Source organism: Megalopta genalis, chromosome 14 (assembly GCF_051020955.1).
Source record: "Megalopta genalis isolate 19385.01 chromosome 14, iyMegGena1_principal, whole genome shotgun sequence".
NCBI classification, from domain to species: Eukaryota; Metazoa; Arthropoda; class Insecta; order Hymenoptera; family Halictidae; genus Megalopta; species Megalopta genalis.
In genome coordinates this window covers 4,739,307-4,759,718 of record NC_135026.1, presented here as the reverse complement: position 1 = coordinate 4,759,718, position 20,412 = coordinate 4,739,307, and the positions used below count along the sequence as shown (strand labels likewise).

The window sequence follows — 20,412 nt, the reverse complement described above, 5'->3', positions numbered from 1 at the left end:
TTATTTAATATGTAATATTATATAATATATTATTATATTATATAATATGTGTAATATAATATTTAATATTTAATATGTAATATTATAGAATATATCATATTATTATATTATATAATATGTATAATATAATACAATAAAATAATATAACATATATAATATATAAAATATTATATAATGTACAAGATATAATATATAATATTCAATATATATAAAATTATATAATATATTATTATAGTAAGAAATATTTATAATGAATTCACGAAAATATAAATTAAATTAATTATCTATCTATATATATATATTTCCCAGTCGTTTCACACCGAGCTGAAAATAATGCAACAACGTTTTCGTTGGACAGTTTTGTTCGTCGAATATTTTCATTGCTTCGGATCCGACGTGGACATTTTTCTTACATTATGCACAATTTTCGTGCTCGAAATAGTATGAAATAAAAAGATAAGTGAAATAAAGATGAGATGAAACGAGAAGTCGGTTTTCAGGGAGGTAGCACAGTAAAGACTCGACAGGTGTCCTTAAACGTTCAATGTATTTGTAGCAATGTAATCGCGACTCGTTGAACATGGAATGTGTCATTGAGCATGTCGAATATAAGATATATAAAATATCGTGTCAAGAACGGAAAACGAAGGATCGCCTGCACCGTCGCGTCGATCGTCGCAACGATCCCGTTTCACGCGTCGATTTCGACGACGGAAGACAACGAAACGGTCCCCGCGACGGATGAAATCCCGATTAATGAATTTATGTACAAAAGCGTTTCGCCTAATTCCACTGAATTAAGTACGATACTGCGCGACGCGGTAAATGCTAAGTACCTACATTTATGACTATCATATGATACATACACGATCTAGCAGAGAAACCCTTCCACCCGACCAATGGCAGATCGATTAGGATTTATTTTCAGAATACAAATTCGAACGTAGTGAGAATATTTGCCCTTTCGAATTCGAACGGATTGAAACGGTCGAGAGACGTGCCGGGGGCGGGTAGAAGGTGGAGATAATTATAATGATGGTTGAACATTAGTACAAAAATACTCTTCAAGGCAGGAATTGTTTAACCTTTTTTTGTGTACGTAATATATTAGTAGTAACAATTAAGGACACACGGAGTTACGAGGATCAATCCTTAAAGGTCGAACGAAGCTTCGAGGCGGTGGTTCCGAGTCTCGAAACCGTGGCTAAAACGTTTGTTTAGGTTGCCTCGAAATTATGGTTCCTCCGGGAAATGGAAGATTCCTGAGGTCATTTCGAACAACTTTTTCCTTTACAGAAATTTTCTCCGAGGTACCGTTTGCGAGTTATTGACGAAAAACGCTGACCAATGAGTGGCGAGCTCGGGCGGCGCGAGGCGGCGCGAAGCGGCCGAGCCAATCAGCGGAACTGGGCTTCGTCCGCTCGGCCGCCGCGCGCCAGCCAACTTGGCCTCCCATTGGCCAGCGTTTTTCGTTAATAACTCGTGAACGGGGCCTCGGAGAAAATTTTTGCAAAGGAAAAAGTTGCTCCAAATGACCTCAGGAACCTCTCATTTGACCTCGGAAGTAACATAATTTTGGATCACCCTGTATACCTTACATTTACTTGTTCACGTCCGATAATTAACAATTTTTATCGCATTAGTACTAAAAAAACGTTCGACTTACTTCTACGAACAGCACGCGTGCCGTAGCAGCCATTTTGCTATCGAGAGTTTCATTTTGGCCAACTTTTTCAAAAAAAGCTGCGCAATGATCCTGTGTCTCAAAACATTGTCCAAAATAACTTCGTACAATTTTCATGGATATCTTTATTCTCGTCGATTCGAGGCCGCTTATTTTGATCATGTTCGAGCCTATGTCTAAACAATATTTCTCGTAGAAATCAATGATCGTCGCAATTAAAATTAATATTAACAATAACGAAAGTTGCATTTCGGCCAGCTGTTTGCGAGAAGCAGCCACCGTGCACCGTTGTTCGTTAAGCAAATCGTTCGGTGGCTCGTGATCGGTCCACGGTTCACGTTCGAACAACAGCGAGTTCGTGCCTCGACGCCCGTTACAAGCGCTGTTAAAACGGCGAATTGCTATTTCAGATCGTTCAATCGAATTCTTCTGATCGGTCGTCGAATGATTTTCGTTAGGGTACCCGGCGCTTTATTTGCCGGAATAATGGGACCCGATGTTCGACGGCGGCCCTCTGTGATGGTGGTGATGCTTCTGACCCGGCCCGGAGTATCTGCTTCCCGGCCGCGAGTGAACTATGGCGTAGTGGTCGCTGTTCGTCGATATCGACCTCGTCGAGTTCATCGTCGATCCTCCGGAAGCGTAGCCTTGCTTCCCGTTGAGGGAGTACCTGCGAAGAATCCGGAGAATTGTACCATCGATTTTTATTTGAAGTTTTGTTATTTCATTAGGCTCGCGTTGTAAATGATTTTCATGCTACCGCTGCAATTGTGACACCAGTGGATAGCTGATATTTTTCCGATTGAAACGAGTCCAAACACGATGGAAATCGGTTCAGTTTAAGCCGTTCGCTATATACCGGGTGAACGAAACAACGCGATCGAACTTTTTTACTTTATTTCGGTAATACGCAGAAATCTCGGCGAGAGATATTTTTCAAAATGGGCGAATGTTATGATAAACAGAGAAATTTTCTCTCGGTCGCACTTATCGCGATTTCAATTCAGCAGTATTTTTCCTTCAATGCGAACTTTTATCATTATTACGTAAGAATCGAGGTCAACTATCCGACGATGCTTAATTAGTGACCAAAAGTATCGTGCATCGACATTTGTTCACGAAATATCAAATAACAGCTGATCCACCGAAAGCGATCAGTTAGTTTTGTCCACCCCGTACATGATAGATCAATTGTTTCCGTAGAACGGCTAAAATTCATCGGATCCGGGTCGTGTTTGTACTCATTTTAATCGGGAGGATCTCGGCAATCCGTTGCCGTTGGAATCGCGAACGTAGAACGACAATTTTGCGAACGAAATTCCCTGAATCGCGCGCGTTTATAGTTCTAAGCAGATCACGAGCCGCGTTCGAACGCGCAGGCCAGGTTCCACCAATTAAACCGCGCGCCACAGTAATTAGTCTCTCCGTGGAAGGTGCGCTCCTTGGGAAAAATGCATAATGAATCCGTCACCTGTTCCCGGGGCAGAAATAAATCGAAGGGATAGTTAGCCGAGCGAAAAAGAAGAGAGGTGCGGAATCAAACCTCGAGCCATATTGGGAGCCGTGCCAGCTGCGATAGGGATCGTAATCTTCGATGATCGATGGTTCTTTCTCGATGATGTCGGTCCTGGTGCAACTGCAGGTCATCGCGGAGCAGAGGAATATGTTGATAATGAGCATAATGAGGAACAGAATGCCAAGAGCTACGGCCAGCCATAGCAGCCATAATGGGTGGACGCTGCCGTCCTCGTACAGAGTTTGTACAGCTATTAAACAAGATATATCGACATTGAAACCCATTAAGAGTTTATTTCCAGACAAAGGTTCATCGGGAGCGGGCTAATTAATTAATCGTCCCGGGAAAAGTTCGCCGATAATTTTAGTTACGGTATCGCCTGCGCGCACGCGCGCGCGCGCGGCCGGAGACTCGGCGCGCAAACACACACACACACAGAGAGAGAGAGAGGTGACCGCGTGCGTGCAGGCACAAGGGGGCTATGAAAAGTAGTCGTTGGAATATTTACATGGCGTTTGACCAGGGTCAAGAACGAACACGCTCGTGCCCGCAAGAAGCACTCCTTCCTCGCCGCTCACGCTCTGCCCATTAATTAAAGACGCTCCCTTTATTTCTTCCTCGTTATCGCCTTCGCAAATAGGGATACCGCAGCTTCCTGGAGGAAAGAAGATTAAACGCTTTTACGTTCCGCCGGTTATCCGCGGCCGGGCCCCCGCGATTTAGGGCCTTTTCCGCGCGACGATATCGTCGCGACACTCGTATCGCGGACACCGATTTTATACCGGCTGACGCGGATATATTGTAAGCACTTGGAACCGCAGATAACGCTAACATCATTTCAAGCAAGTTTTCCCTCGGGGATAATGTTCTTCGTGGCCTCGTTGTCGAGATATTAGCGATAGACGGGAGGAATATTAATCATATTCTAACGGACGAAAGATTGAGACGAGAAGAAAGGAGATGAGAGAAATTGGTTGAATGTAATGTGACGTCTCGAGCATCGAAATCCGTCAGAAGATGATGTTTTTTTGGAGGTAAGGTCTTGGGACATCGGTGGTTTGGGTACACAGTCTTTTGGATGTAAGGCTTTTTTACTTCAGTCTTTCAGATGTCAGACTTTGGGCTGCTGTCTACTCGACGGAAAGTCGTCAGACATCCGTGCTTTGGACATACTGCCTTTAGACATCAGTGTTTTGGATATAAGCTCCTTTTACTTCAGTCTTTTGGATGTCAGACTTTGGACATCAGACTTTTCGATTTCAGACGTTTGGACTCCAGACTTCTGGACGTCGATCTTTGGACTTCAGTGTTTTGGACACAATGTGTTTTTGCTTCAGATTTTTGGATATCAATCTTTGGATATTAGCCTTTTGGATGTCAGACTCTATAGTGCAGTTAGTCAGACGCAAAGTCTTCAGGCATCGATGGTTTCGGCACAAAGTCATCAGATATTAATCTTTTGGATGTCTGCTTTTGGACTTCAGACGTTTGGATGCCAGTCTTCGGGACATCAATCAGTGGACTTCAATGTTTTGGATATCATGTCTTTGTAGTTCAGACTTTTGTATAACGGGCTTTGTGTGACTGTCCTTTGGATGGCAGTCCTTTGGATGTCAGTCTTTTTCATGTCAGTCTTTGAACGTAACTCATTTGGATGTCAGTCTTTGGAAAGTAGTCTTTCGGATCTCAGTCCTTTGAGTGCCAGTCTTTGGACACCAGACTTTTGGATTCCAGTCCTTGGACGACAGTCCTTTGGATGTCAGTCTTTGGACACCAGTCTTTTGGATGCCAGTTCTTGGACATCACTTATTCGGATGTCAGTCTTTGAATACTAGTCTTTTGGATGTCAGTCTTTGGACACCAGTCTTTTAGATTCCAGTCCTTGGACGTCAGTCTCTTGGATGCCAGTCTTTGGACACCAGTCTTTTGTATTCTAGTCCTTGGACGTCAGTCCTTTGGATGCCAGTCTTTGGACACCAGTTTTTTACATGTCGGTCCTTGGACGTCACTCATTTGGGTGTCAGTCTCTGGACACTAATCTTTTGGATGTCAGTCCTTTGTATGTCAGTCTTTGGACATCAGTCCTATGGATTCCAGTCCTTGGACGACAGTTCTTTGAATATCAATCTTTGGACACTAGTCATTTGGATATCAGTCTTTGTACTTCAATCTTTTGGATTCGTGTCTTTTCCAGCTCTTTTGGATTCCAGTCCTTGGACGTCAGTTCTTTGGATATCAGTCTTTGGACACCAGTCATTTGGAAGTCAGTATTTGAATGTCAATCTTTTGGATGTCAGTCTTTGGACACCAGTCTTTTGGATATCAGTGTTTGTACTTCAATCTTTTGGATACGTGTCTCCTCCAGCCTCTCTTGGATTCCAGTCCCTGTACGTCAATCCTTTGGATATCAGTCTTTGGACACCAATCTTTTGCATGTCAGTCTTTGAACGTCACTTATTTGGATGTCAGTCTTTGGACGCTAGTCTTTTGGATGTCAGTCATTTGGATATTAGTTTTTGTACTTCAATTTCTTGGATTCGTGTCTTTTCCAGCTCTTTTGGATTCCAGTCCTTGGACGTCAGTTCTTTGGATATCAGTCTTTGGACACTAGTCATTGGATGTCAGTATTTGAATGTCAGTCTTTTGGATGTCAGTATTTGAATGTCAGTCTTTTGGATGTCAGTCATTTGGATATCAGTTTTTGTACTTCAATTTTTTGGATTCGTGTCTTTTCCAGCTCTTTTGGATTCCAGTCCTTGGACGTCAGTTCTTTGGATATCAGTCTTTGGACACTAGTCATTTAGAGAGAGAGATATAAATCTTTGTACTTCAATCTTTTGGAATCGTGTCTTTCCCAGCTCTTTTGGATTCCAGTCCTTGGACGTCAGTTCTTTAGATATCAGTCTTTGTCACTAATCGTTTGGATGTCAGTCTTTGGACATTAGTCTTTTGGATGTCAGTCATTTGGATATCAGTGTTCGTACTTCAAACTTTTGGATTCATGTCTTCTCGATATATAGTCTTTTTTCATCAATCTTACGGATATCAGTTTTTGTACTGCAGTTTTTTTGACATATAGTCTTTTTTCAATCTTATGGATATCACTCTTTGGACTGCAGTCATTTGGACATAGTCTTTTTTCTGCAGTCTTTGGGATGTCAATCTTTAGGCTTCGGTCTTTGGATTGCCAGTCTTTTAGACTTCAGTTGTTTAGACTTCAGTCTTTTAGACTTCAGACTCTTGGACGTCAGTATTTGGGACATCACTCAATCAGACTTCAATTTTATAAACAAACAATTTCCAAACTTCAGCCTACGAACCAAAGACCACCTTTTCCATCACCTTACACCGAAAACCACGTTCGGTATCCAAATAAACTGCCCACACAAAAAACTACATAAAACCAATCTCTACTCTTCACCTGTTACCGTGCGAAAGTGTTCCCGCCGTTCGATCCCCGGAAAACGCGAGAATCCGGCGCGCGAGAAGCGGCCGGAAAAAAAGAACGATCGGCGAAAGACAATCGCGGATCGAATCCGATAACGGGGGCCCCGCTTCCGAGGGAATATGTTAATCGTCGCCCGCGCGGAGTTGAACGGCACGGCGTGACCCAGATACGGGACGCGGCCGCCGACGAATCGGTCAACGGATCTGTTTACCTCGGCACACAGCGATGTCGCATTGGAAATGCACTTGCGGGCTGTCAGGAAACCGGAACATCGAGAACAATGTCGCATCCGCCAGACCCGTGTTCCGATCGTAGATGAATTTCGTCATCACCCGAGCCTTCACGGGACACCTTTGTGGCCATAGAACAGAAAACGGTTGCGCAACGCCATCGATTACCATCGCGTGCGTCTCGATTCACGCGGAAATCGGTATTATTAGAACCGTGAACATGTTTGTGTTCATCGGGGAACGAGAATGTTACGCGGTGTCGTATTAATACGAATTCTCCGATTTCCAATAGGCATCCAACGAATGCCGCGTTCGAGACGCTAAAGTTACTATCATATTAATTATTATTATTATATTCTTTATTTTGTTATATTATTAAATTGTATATTAAATTTTCTATTATATTATATTAATATTAAATATTATTATTATTATTATTATTATATAATGTTATTAAATTTTATATTGTATTATATTAATATTATATATTATTATATTATAATAATATTATATTACTATATTATATTAATATTATATTATTATATTATATTTTATATTGTATTACTATTATAATTTTTATTTAACATTATATTTATCAAAAGGGTTAAAATACATGTTTTAATGAAATTATTAATTAAAATTATTTTACATATTCTAAGTTCTTTTGCTATAATTATCGCAAAATTAATTTGGTAAATTGTATAATAGAAAGTATTGGTAGAAATAGTGGTAACTCTTTCGCGACTAAGGAATTTTTGAACGTGCAAGAGAGGCGATATAAAAATGTTTGGATTAGGTCTGGGTTAGGTTTTGGTTAGGTCTAAGATAGGTCTTGATTAGGTCTGGGTTAGGTCTGGATTAGGTTGAAGTTGTGCTTCTCTTGAAAAATTAAGGAAAAAAGGTCGTACACGTTGACAATGGTCGACAATAAAGATTGTCTGTCCATCGTCAAAGTGATTGTTCACTTCGGAAAATCGTCAAAGAGGTTGGGGGTATCGAAAATTTGCGACCTACCCCTTGTCGTCGATCAGCTGTACGCTGTTGTTCCGTTTGTTGAACGCGAAGCAGGACTTCACCTTGATCCCGTACATACCTGTGAACCGAGGGATTGATGAAAGTGCGTCAGACAAAACGGGCGGCAAACACGGCCGGCCGTGCTCGTTAATTCCAATTAAATGCAAGGGTGAAAATGGGAAGTGAGAGATGCCGTGGCGTACGAACCATCTGGCCGCGAGATCTCCGCACGCAAAGTGTAGTTGTGACCATAAATAGCCTCCTGCACTTTGTGCCCCCCGTCCAAAAGCCGCAGCGACACTAACGAAGTCTCGTTCCTGCAAACAGATAGAAGAGGATCCGTGACGCGCGAAAATTATGCAGGATCGCGCGGTGCCCGCGCTCCGTCGAATCGCGGTAGCCGCGCGGATAAGAGCCCCGCGATTCCAAGAGATACGAGCCGATATTAATAAAGGTTGCGTTGCCTACTTCGCGTTTTTGAATCCCGCCTTTCCGCACGTAATAACGTAGAATTTATCGTCCGCCAGCTCCAGGGTCTTATGGATCCGCACCGCGATGGGGATCGAGCGCTCCTCGTTGTCCTGCAAGAATTACAACGGGATTAGGGCGATCTGTTTTACATACGATGCGGAAGGATTTGCGGACACTTGGAAATGCGCCGGGACTTCCGTGATTGGATGCGGTTGAGCAGCTAGTTTTTATTCTCGAGAACGAGATCGCAGATTGTTCACAATGTGGCAAATGAACTCGAGGATAGCTGATAAAGTGGTGAACAAAGTAGCAGACATTTCACATAGTGACAAACTCGCAGGCAGATTTACAAAGCAAAGAAACTAGTGAACAATGTAGCAAATATTTCACAAAGTGGCAAAGAAACTCGCAGGCAGATTTGCAAAGCAGGTAATAAACTGGTGAACGAAGTTGAAAATATTTCACAAAGTAGAGAACAAACTCGCAGAGAGATTCACAAAGTAGCTAATAAACGTGTGAACAAAGTAGCAGACATTTCACAACGTGACAAACAAACTCGCAGGTAGATTTACAGAGCAGATAATAAACTGGTGAGCGAAGTTGAAAATATTTCACAAAGTGGCAAACAAACTCGCAGGCAGATTCACGCAGTAGCTAATAAACTCGTGAACAAAGTAGCAGACATTTCACAAAGTAGCGAACAAACTCGCGGGGAGATTCGCAAAGTAGCTAATAAACTTGTGAGCAAAGTAGCAAACAATTCAAATAGTAGCAAACAAACTCGCAGACAGATTCACAAAACAGCTGATAAACTCGCGAACAAAGTTGTAAAAATTTCACAAAGTAGCAAACAAACTTGCGGGTAGATACACAAACCAGATATTCTCGTGAATAAAGTTGCAAACAAACTCACGAATGGATTAACAAAGCAGCAAATAAACTCGCGAACAAAGTTGTAAAAAGTTCACAAAGTTGCAAACTTCTCACAATGTTGCCATTTTCACAAAGTAGCAAACAAACTCGCAGACAATTTCACAAAGCAGATAAACTCGTGGACAAAGTTGCAAACAAACTCGCGAATAGATTCAGAAAGCAGCAAATGAACTCATGAACATAGTTGCAAACTTTTCACAAAGTAGCAAACAAACTCGCGAACGTATTCACAAAGCAGCTTTCAAACTAAATTTGTTTGACACGCCAAACAAACTCACAATCTCGCAAACAAATTCACAAACAATCAAACTCGCAAACATACGCGCAAACATAGTTGTCAGGAAACATGCAATCTCGTCGACTAGGCAGCGAATTAATTTCGAATGAATTCAAAATCGGAGGGTTAGTCCGAGGTTAGGTCACGATTAGGTCAAAGTTAGGCCTGAATTATCCACAATGCTGCAAGATAGAGAGGGTTCGTCCGATATTTCGTATGAAAAGATGGGAATCGAACGTCCGTAGTTTTGATTGGAATGCAATTTTCATCGGCATCGCCGGCGCTTACGTTATTCACCAAGACGCCGCAGTAATCCGGGGATCCTTTGGGTGCTAGAAGATTAATAGCGAGGGTGGCATGGTTCGTGCCGTTTCCAGGCGCCATGCACTGCGGCGTCCGAAAATCTCGAGCGTGCACTGCGCCGACGAAACTCTGATTCAGGTTCACTCGTATCGTCATGTGGCCGGCTTTGCATGTCGCCGTGACCGTCGGCTGGAACTCGGTGTCCACTAATTGGCCGGTGACCTGCGACAGAACAAAAACACCCGATACAATTCTTCGAATCCACTCTGCGGCCGGTGATCGCGCTTTTCACGTTATCGGACAGCCATGAAAATGATCATCCAATTCCGGAATTCGGTCGCGGTTCGAAACAATGGACTGAACAATGGAAATCAGTGCACGTTCCGAGAACAATGCTTTGCTAATTACAACACTGAGATTTCAGTTTAAAGGCTATGGAAGTTGTAAAAATTTAACGATTATGGCCCTGTTCTACTTCCGATATTTTTTTTTTATTTTTTTGTGTTCAGGTGCGGCATAATTGGCGTAGATTTATTATAGTTTTCTTTTATTGACTTATGTTTTTGATGTTTCGTCAGTAGAAATGTGGTTACAATGATAACATAAATGAAAAGTTGTGCTCCATTGAAAACATAGACAGTATGTTATTGTTAGATTATTTCGTAATATTGTATACAATATATTATAGTATGCAAGATATAATATTGTATACATTATATTACAGCATGTAAGATATAATATTGTATATAATATTTTATTGTATATTATAGGTAATATTGAATACAATATTTTATTGTATATTATAGGTAATATTGAATACAATATTTTATTGTATATTATAGGTAATATTGTATACAATATATTATACTATACAACATATAATATTGTATACAATATTTTACTGTATATTACAGGTAATATTGTATACAGTGTATTATAATATGTAACACACAGTATTGTATGCAATATATTGTAACATGTGAGATATAATATTGTACACATTATGTAATTGATAATTATAGATACTATTTCATACAATTATAGATACGTAAGATATAATATTGTATACAATATATTATAGCATGTAAGATATAATAGTGTATACAATATATTATAGCATGTAAGATATGATAGTGTATTATAGTATTATAGTATTATTATATTATAGTATTTTATTGTATATTATAGAGAGAGAGAGAGAGAGAGAGAGCTAATATTGTATAAATTATATTATTGTATATTATAGATATAATTGTATAAAATATATTATACTATGTAACATATAATATTGTATACAATATATTACAGCGTGTAAGATATGACATTGTATACAATGCATTATAGTATGAAACACAGAGTATTGTATGCAATATATTATAACATATGAGATATAATATTGTACACATTATATCATTCTATATTATAGCATATAAGATATAATATTGTATACATTATATTATTGTATATTATAAATAATATTTCATACAACATTAACATTTATATTATTATTGTAACATATAATATTTTATACAATATATCACAGCATGTAGGATATAATATTGTATACAGTATATTATTATATATTACAAATAATATTATATACAATATATTATAGCATGAAGCATATAATATTGCACAGAATATCCTATTCTAAATATAATTTATAACATAGTTAGTCTATCGGTCCAATTCCAAATAAACAATTCATTCCATTCTATTCTCAACTAGCATCTGCAGTAACGAACTGATAAAAAAAACTGAGCTCCCACGATAAAATGAATCATAAATTAAATTTTAGGGTCACTCCTGACCCCGGCGTATCCATTAAAGCTCGAACGAACGATCCGTTTCACTGTAATTTTTTTGCTTCCACCGCGTGACTAATGTACTAGGGCTCGTAATTTTCCGGCGAGTACAATAAAGGTGAAGAAATTCCTTGACGACACGTTGATTCACCGTGGCTATTGTTAATTAGACGGGCCCCACGCTCGCGCTGGAATCGCGTTCGCGGCCGACCTTCTCGGTGTGTCGAAAGCGAGCCTTGTAAATCGAGCGCAGAACCGACCGATTCGTCCAAACGAATTTCTGTTTCAAAATCAATATTTGCCGAGTTAACGAAGTGGTGCGGCGCGGCGCGGTCGTCGCTCTCTCTCTCTCTCTCTCCATCTCTCTCCATCTCTCTCTCTCTCTCTCTCTCTCTCTCTCTCTCTCTCTCCCTCTTATTCTCTCTACGTTTCAATTAATAGGCGGGCACATGATCGCACGTTACCGCCGCGCATAAGAACGACATCCTATCTGATAACGCGCGCGGAGAATCAATCATGTGTGTCTGGAGAGTTTAATATTCGATTTCAGTGTCAGATGGATATCCTTACATGAAAGTGTAACTACCTTGTATACTGTTTCACCGCGATCCGCGAACGATACGCGTTGTACGATGAATCGTCGCGGGGAATCATGGGAACGAGACGGTGAAAATAGATCGACGCGATTAATATTAACGCGATCCGCTGATTAGACCGACCCGGTCTGTTTAATTGCGACCGGGTAATTGCTTCTTTTCACTAAAATCAGAGCTTCGTCGTTAGTCTCCAACTGGATATTCACTTTTAATTTCTGCGATCGGAGGGATCATTGAATTCCGTTCGCACGGTGATTAAATAATTTAGTAATTTTTAGTTTAATTTTTGGGTGACGATATTGGGTAGCATGTAAAATATTATGTATTAAATATTATAATTATTATTGTATACAATATATTATATGTATAATATGAAAGAATATTGTATACTATATTTAATATTGTATTCAGTATCATAAATTTTCATACAATATACAATAACGTATAATAATATACAATATTAATACAATATTATATATTCTATACAATATTAAATCTTATATATAATACTATAACATATATTAAAATACTCTATATATATATTATATCTATATCTATATATATATTATATCGTGTGTAATATATAATTTTGCATAGAGTATTTTAATGTATATATTATAAATGTATATATTATACAATATAATATTGTATAATATTATTACTGTATAAAATATTGTATGTTACATATTACAGTATATTGTATACAATATTATATATCATACACAATATTAAATTGCATATACTATAAAATATTGTATACAAAATTCTGTTTAAAATACAAGAAGGTACTGAATACAATATTAAATATCATACACAATATTAAATTGTATATACTATAATATATTGTATACAAAATTCTGTTTAATTTACAATAATATACTGTATACAATACTATATATTATACACGATATTATATGTTAAATACTATGTCATATTATACATATACAATATTATATATAATATACAATAAGATACTGTATATAATATTGTATGTTACATATAATAGTATATTGTACACAATATTAAATTGCATATACTACAGTATGTTGTACGCAATATTACATACAATATACAATAAAATATTGTATATCATATCGTTCGTCACATATGTATAATAATATAATATATTGTATACAATATTATACATATATCATACACAATATTAAATCGTATATACTATAATATATTGTATCCAAAATTGTATTTAATTTACAATAATATACTGTATACAATATTATATATTATACACGATATTATATGTTAAATACTATGTCACATTGTATACAATATTATATATAATATACAATAAGATACTGTATGCAATATTGTATATTGTACACGATATCACATGTAATATACAGTAAGATACTGTACATAATACTGTATATTACGTATAATAGTATATTGTATACAATATCATATATCATACACAATATTAAATCGTATACACTATAATATACCGTATACAAAATTGTATTGTATATACAATATAGTACTCTATACAATATTATACACAATATCATATATTAAATGCTATAACATATTCTATTCAATATTGTCTATAATATACAATAAGGTACTGTATACAATATTATATATTATACACCATATCACATGTTAAATACTATAACATATTGTATGCAATATTTCATATAATATATAACAACACTGTACCCAACATCCCATCTTACATCCTATAATACATAGAATACAATATTCTATGTTACACACTGCAATATATCTTATACAATATTCCCTACAATATAAAATAACATAGCGTACACAACGTTATATACCTTGCACACTATAATATATTGTACAGAATAATACGTGTACTATACGATAAGGTACCGTACACACCGTAACGTGTCACATACCATAATATGTTCAACACGATATTACACACAATATACAATAAGACCGTGTGCGCGATATTAAACGTTACATGGAATCCGGAATCCGTGGAACGGCGAGAGGCTAAGAATCGTTCCGTTAAAAAAATCCCGATAATTTATGAATCATGGGTTTTCGGGATAAGGCGCGACGTCGAGCCGTCGGCGGACGGTAACGCGATCCAGGTGATATTTTGCCGGGCCGATCGGCGAGTTAATGCCCAAGTAAACTTGGGACCGGTCTGGGCGGTAGCTGTCGGCCCACGCTAACTTTCAATTTCATGCGGCCGGACCACTTCGTGGCCACGGATAACGTACAAGCCGGCGTAAGTACACGAGGAATGTCCGGCGGTGTTGCGGTGCCCGCGAACGTATACACGCGAACAATAAAATCGGTCTAGGCGGAGATGCCGCGACGAGCATAGGCACTCAGCGTCGCCGAGACAAAGGTCTGGACGTAGGCGTTCGCAAGGCCACCAGTCCTAAATGCTTCAACGGGCTTCTCGGGGCCCCTCCTCGCCGTTCCGCCGCGCGACGCTCTCCGCTCCTCCGGCCGCCGGGCGGATCAGTAGGACGCGTTGGGTTACAGAAAAGGATTCCTCCGGCCGCGGACGGCTAATCGATTATGAGAACGCGACATGGTAACGTATGCCGGTGTCCTTGCGTTTTGACAGACGCCCCTCCTTTTTTTTTAGCTACGATCTACCCGCGTGCCGATCCTCGGGCCAAGGCTTCTTGCTGGACGTTCAGCCTTTTGAGGGGAGTCAGGATGGTTCCGAGAATGATTCGAAGTCCTCAGACGGTTCTCGGATTTTTGTTAATTTCATTGAAATAAAAAGGAAATAAGGTAAAATAAAGTAATATAAAATAAAATGATGTAAAATAAGATAAAATAAAATAATATAAAATAAGGTTAAATAAAATAATGTAAAATAAGATCAAATGGAATAATATAAAGTAAAATAATATATAAAATAAGGTAAAATAAAATAATATAAAATAAGATAAAATAAAACAATATAAAATAAAATAAAATAAGATAAAATAAGATATAATAAGATAAAATAAGATAAAATAAAACAATATAAAATAAGATAATATAAAATAAGATAAAATAAGATAAAATAAAATAAAATAAAATAATACAAAATAAGATAAAGTAAGATAAAATAAAATAATACAAAATAAGATGAAATAAAATAAAGATAAAAAATATCATGTCACTCCTTATTACAGATGAAGTAACAACAGATGGACAGAAAAGACAAAAACGAAAAGAACAGGGTCAAGCAAACGTTGCAAGAAGAGGTTAGGTCAGGGTTAAGTAGATCGAGTCTACGTTAGGCTCGGGTCGGATCAAGATTGCGTCTGGGTCAGATCTGGATGATCACCGCGGTCCACCGCAACGTACGTGGCATTACGGTCAATGAGATAACTCGAATCGGCCGCGTCTCGGCCGCGGCTGACTACACCGAAAGGAATCCGCTAATCATAGTCTTGTTGCGAGCGCTTGTCTAACGCTCTCAAGGCTTTACGTAATCAATACGCAGCTGGTCCCAATTAACGAACAGTTCAATGAAACCGCCGCGGCTGGCCAGAACTCTATCCGGCCGCAAAATGTTTTCATCGATCTGCGAATCGCGCAAGGGAATTTATCGCCGTTCCGAAAACCGTGAGAAGCCTTTCGAAGGAAACTAATATATAATGTAAAATAAGATAAAATAATATAAAATAAAATAAGACAAAATAAAATAAAATAAGATAAAATAAGATAAAATAAAATAATGTATAATAATATAAAATAGAACAAGATAAAGTAAGATAAAATAAAATAATATAAAATAATATAAAATAAAACAAAATAAAATAATATAAAATAAGACAAAATAAAATAATACAATATAATATAAAATAAAATAATATAAAATAGAATAGTATAAAATAAGATAAAATAATTTAAAATAAAATAATAAAATAATAAAATAAGATAAAATAAGATAAAATAAGATAATATAAGGTAAGATAAAATAACTATGAAAATCGGAAGGACGACTGCGAAGTAATTTCGGTGGGAGAAATGGAATTGCCGGAGGCCACCCGTGCGGATCGCAACGTCTCGGAATTCGTCGTAGTCGCGAGAAACGCAACGGTCGCGGCGATTCCCGGCGTTCTCTAATTTCCGACTAGGAGATCCGTGGTCACGGCAGCCGGTGTAATTACTATGATTCAGAATCGGTCCGCGGCGCGCCGTGGCCGGCACGCAACATTTGATACCCCACGAAATCTGTTATTCCTCCTTCATTGACGTGCGATCGCCGCGCGCACACGGGAGACTCGCGTGCTCGCGAACCGGCGAAATTCCAGCCGGATAATCTATGGAGTTTGAACGGAATTTATGAACAGCTACGCAGATAATTCTTTAACTGTACCGGACGGCTCAAAGCCGGCGGTCTAACGAACACCCCGTGCGGCGCGTTTTCAACCGGCGAACGAAAAAAAGAAAAAAAAACGATCGGGGACCCCGAGTCGGGCCCCGTTTTATCGGGAATAAAACGGTTTGCGCGCGCGAGCAGATGAAACTCCGGGGCAAAGATTTAATTTTCCCCTTCGGAGCGTATCATCATCGTGTCTCGCGTTCTTTCTCTCGATTTTTCCCGCGGAACGATCGCCGGCGCACGCGATTTTCCGTGACTAGTGAATTGTTTTGATATTAATAATACATATAAACGTCGCGGACCCGGTAATCACGGGGCCTGGTGATTGTTGTTGTTATTATTATTACCGGACCGCGGATCTTTCTGCGTTCACCACGAAATTTCGATCGCAGTAATTGGACCGGCGTAATTTCAATCGCGGGAAACGTTCGAAGAATTCTTAAAACGTCGATGTCTTGTTCCGACGCTGTTATTACGCCGTGAGATGGAAGAATTAATCAATTTTTCTCGAATTAATTTCAATTTTTATCTCGCGTAAAAAGTCTCGCGGCTTTTCCATTCATCGCGCGCGGACTCGCCGCTCGCGAAAGTTCGTTTCAACGGAAAAGGGAGAAACACGAACGGCGTAAGATGATCTGGACGATAACGCGACATCGGCTAACTTACCGTCCGCGATAACTGGATTGCTGATACGCATGCAAATTTCTATGCTCGTAGATTATTCACCGGGTGCCGGTGTTCGTGGTCGCCGTGCGTGATCGCTCGCTGATCGGCCACGGAGGAATTAGGGATGCTGTTAGGCCTTATTGATTGGGGCAGCTCGCGCGACGGGAGCGGCGGAATGCGGCACGAGGAAGAGAAAACGGGCGCAACGAAGGACCTGAATTCTACGGGGGACGCGGTGCCGCGAATTTGGAAGGCGGCGAGCGTTCCGAGAAGCGAACCAGGACACGCCAAAGTGAACCGAGTCGCTGGGAAAACAACGACACTTGTTGCCGAGAACGTCGTTTTAACCGAGCCGCGACCTAGACACGATTCAGAAGGAATGTACGAAATTTTTTGAAGCGGATAGTGAAAATCCGAGACTCGATCTGGGACTCAGACTAGATCTGATCTGGGCCTGATTCGGATCTAGATGCAATTTTGAAAGAACGAACCTTTGAAAGCAAAGATTGGAAACCTGCAACAGACCTAGTTTCACTATGATTTAGAAAAAGGTCTAATCCAGACCTAATCTGGGCCTAACTCAGGCGTAATTTGGGCCTAATTCAGATCTACACGCAATTTAGAAAGAACGAACTTTTGAAAGCAAAGATTGGAAACGTGCTTCAAATCTAATTTCACTGTAATTTAGAAAAAGGTCTAAACCAGACCTAATCTGGGCCTAATTCAGACGTAATTTGGGCCTAATTCAGATCTAGATGCAATTTAGGAAGAACGAACTTTTTAAAATAAGAAATGAAAACCTACTTCAGAGACCTTAGCTCAGCATAATTTGAAAACAAGGCCCACTCCAGATCCAATCTGGGCCTGATTCAGACCTAGACGCAATTTTGAAAGAACGAACTTTTGAAATCAAAGATTGGAAACATGCTTCAGACCTAATTTTACTATAATTTTAAAAAATGTGCTAATCCGGGCCTAATCTGGGCCTAATTTAGGCGTAATTTGGGCCTAATTCAGATCTAATCTAGATATAATTCAAACTTAGACCGAATTTAGAAAGAACGAACTTGTTAAAAAAAAGATTGAAAACCTGATTCAGGCCTAATTTCAATATAATTTTAAAAAAAGGCCTAATCCAGACCTAATCTGGGCCTGATTCAGACATAATTTGGGTCTAATTCAGACCTAGACGCAATTTAGGAAGAACAAATTTTTTAAAACGAAGAATGAAAACCTATTTCAGACCTTACCGCACTACAATTTAAAAAAGACCTAATTCGGACTTAATCTAGACCTAGTTCAGATCTAGACTCAATTTAGAAAGAACGAATTTCTTTAAAACAGAGAATAAAAACCTACTTATAATTATTAATTATAATCATTATAATTAAAAAAAGGCGTAATTCAGACTTAACCTAGGTCTAATTCGGAGTACACTAGGTCTAAATCTAGGTCTAATTCGGAACTAAACTACACCTAATTCAGACCTAGACCCAATATAGAAAGAACGAACGATCTTTTTAAAACAAGAAAATCATATCTCACTATACTTAAAAAAAGGGGTAATTCAGACTTAATCCAGGCCTAACCCAGACCCAGTCAGACCCAGCCCAGACTTAAGGTGTGCTTAACGTTCGTTTCACAAATTTCGCGAGAACATTTTTCTAAAATAGTCCTCGAACAATTAAGTCTTAATTAAGTCTGAGTTAAGTCTGAGCTAGGTCCACGGTTTTCCGCAAATATCTCGAAAACTAAAGCAGATGGACAGTTCCTACAAAGGAAAAAGCTGCTCTAAACGACACGCCTGACAATATACTTCAATGCCGACGAAATCCAAGCTGTCTCCCTCTAGTCTCCCCCCCCCCCTGCCGCAAGCGTACATTATCTCGAAGTCCCAGAATTATTTTCTAACGCGGCAACTTCATAGAAACAAGAACAAGATCAAACGCGACCTTTGTCCTGATTTCTCTCATCGATCTGATACTGAGCAGGTCTGCACGGTGCAGCCTGCGGCACTCGAATCGGCACGGCGGTCTACACGGGGCCTCCTCGCCGGCATAAAAATGAGGCCGGAGCACACCCATCCGACGTTAACGGCCTGACGTAATCGTCGTTCTCGTCCAGGTATGCAGAGACGTCGTCGACCATAGTGCGTGCGCGCGCGCGCGCGCGGGGGTCGACGCGGCGCGGTGACATCACGCGATCCGGCGTGCTTATATAAACGAAAGTAAACGCGGCCCACCGCCGGTTGGATAATCGTGGCGGCGCTGCGCGACGCGGCGCTGCCTGTGCGTCGTTACGCGGCCGAGAGCCGAAAGGCGAACGAAATTTCGCTGCGCGACGGGAACGAGTCGCCTGCGAGCCCGGGCAGCGGGGACGACGCGCGGATCACGAGCGATGTAACCGCTAACGAGTGACTCTGGCTCGTCGACGGGGAAAGCAACAATTAGCCGGCGCGGACGCACCGGCCGGTCACGGAATAGAATAATTCATGTACACGGGACCGTGGCGGACAAGTGGCCACTTAGTAATTCGCTGCGATAGAATGCGCATTATCGGCGATCGGTCGGCCCGACGATAAATCAGACGTTTTTCTCGCGGACGCGAAACTTTCGTTGCCGCCGCGCCGCGGCGAGGGAAGCTGCGCGGGAGAGCGAGAGATGTGTTGGCGTACACGGAAACGCTTTGTACTCTTCTCTGTTTCTCGATGCTTTACTCTGTTGCTCTCGCGAAGTGTTTTCATCGTTTCCTATACTTCTCCTCATCTTTATTCTTTATTGTATATGTATAATGAGAGAGAAGAATAAAGATTTGTTCTTTATATATAATTTATAGTTATTTCTTTATTATAATTTATTATATATTTTCGTCTCTTTCTGATTTTCTCTCTGTCAATATTTTTATGTGTCTATTTCTTCTCTCTGCATTTTCGTTTGTATCTATTTTTCTTTATCTCCGTAACTTTTTTGATGCCTCTATTTTTTTTATTAGATTGTATTTCTCTTTGTTTACATATTTCTTTCTCTCTTTAATGTTTCTCTGTCTCTATTTTTCTCTGTCACTATCTTCTCTCTCTTTCTCTATTTTTTCTCTTTCTATCTTTCTTCTTTTTCTATTTCTCTTTCCCTATTTTTCTTTGTTT

General features: G+C 39.5%; 1 protein-coding gene across 1 annotated transcript in view; it reads right to left on the bottom strand.

Moving 5' to 3' along the window:
• Positions 1 to 528: 528 nt before the first annotated feature.
• Positions 529 to 20,412, bottom strand: part of LOC117225697 (uncharacterized) — a 58,059-nt gene continuing 38,175 nt past the window's right edge. Inside the window, exons 2-9 of the mRNA XM_033479409.2 lie at positions 9,862 to 10,098; positions 8,361 to 8,473; positions 8,100 to 8,209; positions 7,893 to 7,971; positions 6,860 to 6,999; positions 3,709 to 3,855; positions 3,228 to 3,450; positions 529 to 2,354 (exon numbers count right to left, since the gene is read on the bottom strand). Coding sequence (XP_033335300.1) covers positions 2,156 to 2,354; positions 3,228 to 3,450; positions 3,709 to 3,855; positions 6,860 to 6,999; positions 7,893 to 7,971; positions 8,100 to 8,209; positions 8,361 to 8,473; positions 9,862 to 10,098 — 1,248 coding nt within the window. The 3' untranslated portion in view covers positions 529 to 2,155. The remainder of the gene's footprint in view (positions 2,355 to 3,227; positions 3,451 to 3,708; positions 3,856 to 6,859; positions 7,000 to 7,892; positions 7,972 to 8,099; positions 8,210 to 8,360; positions 8,474 to 9,861; positions 10,099 to 20,412) is intronic.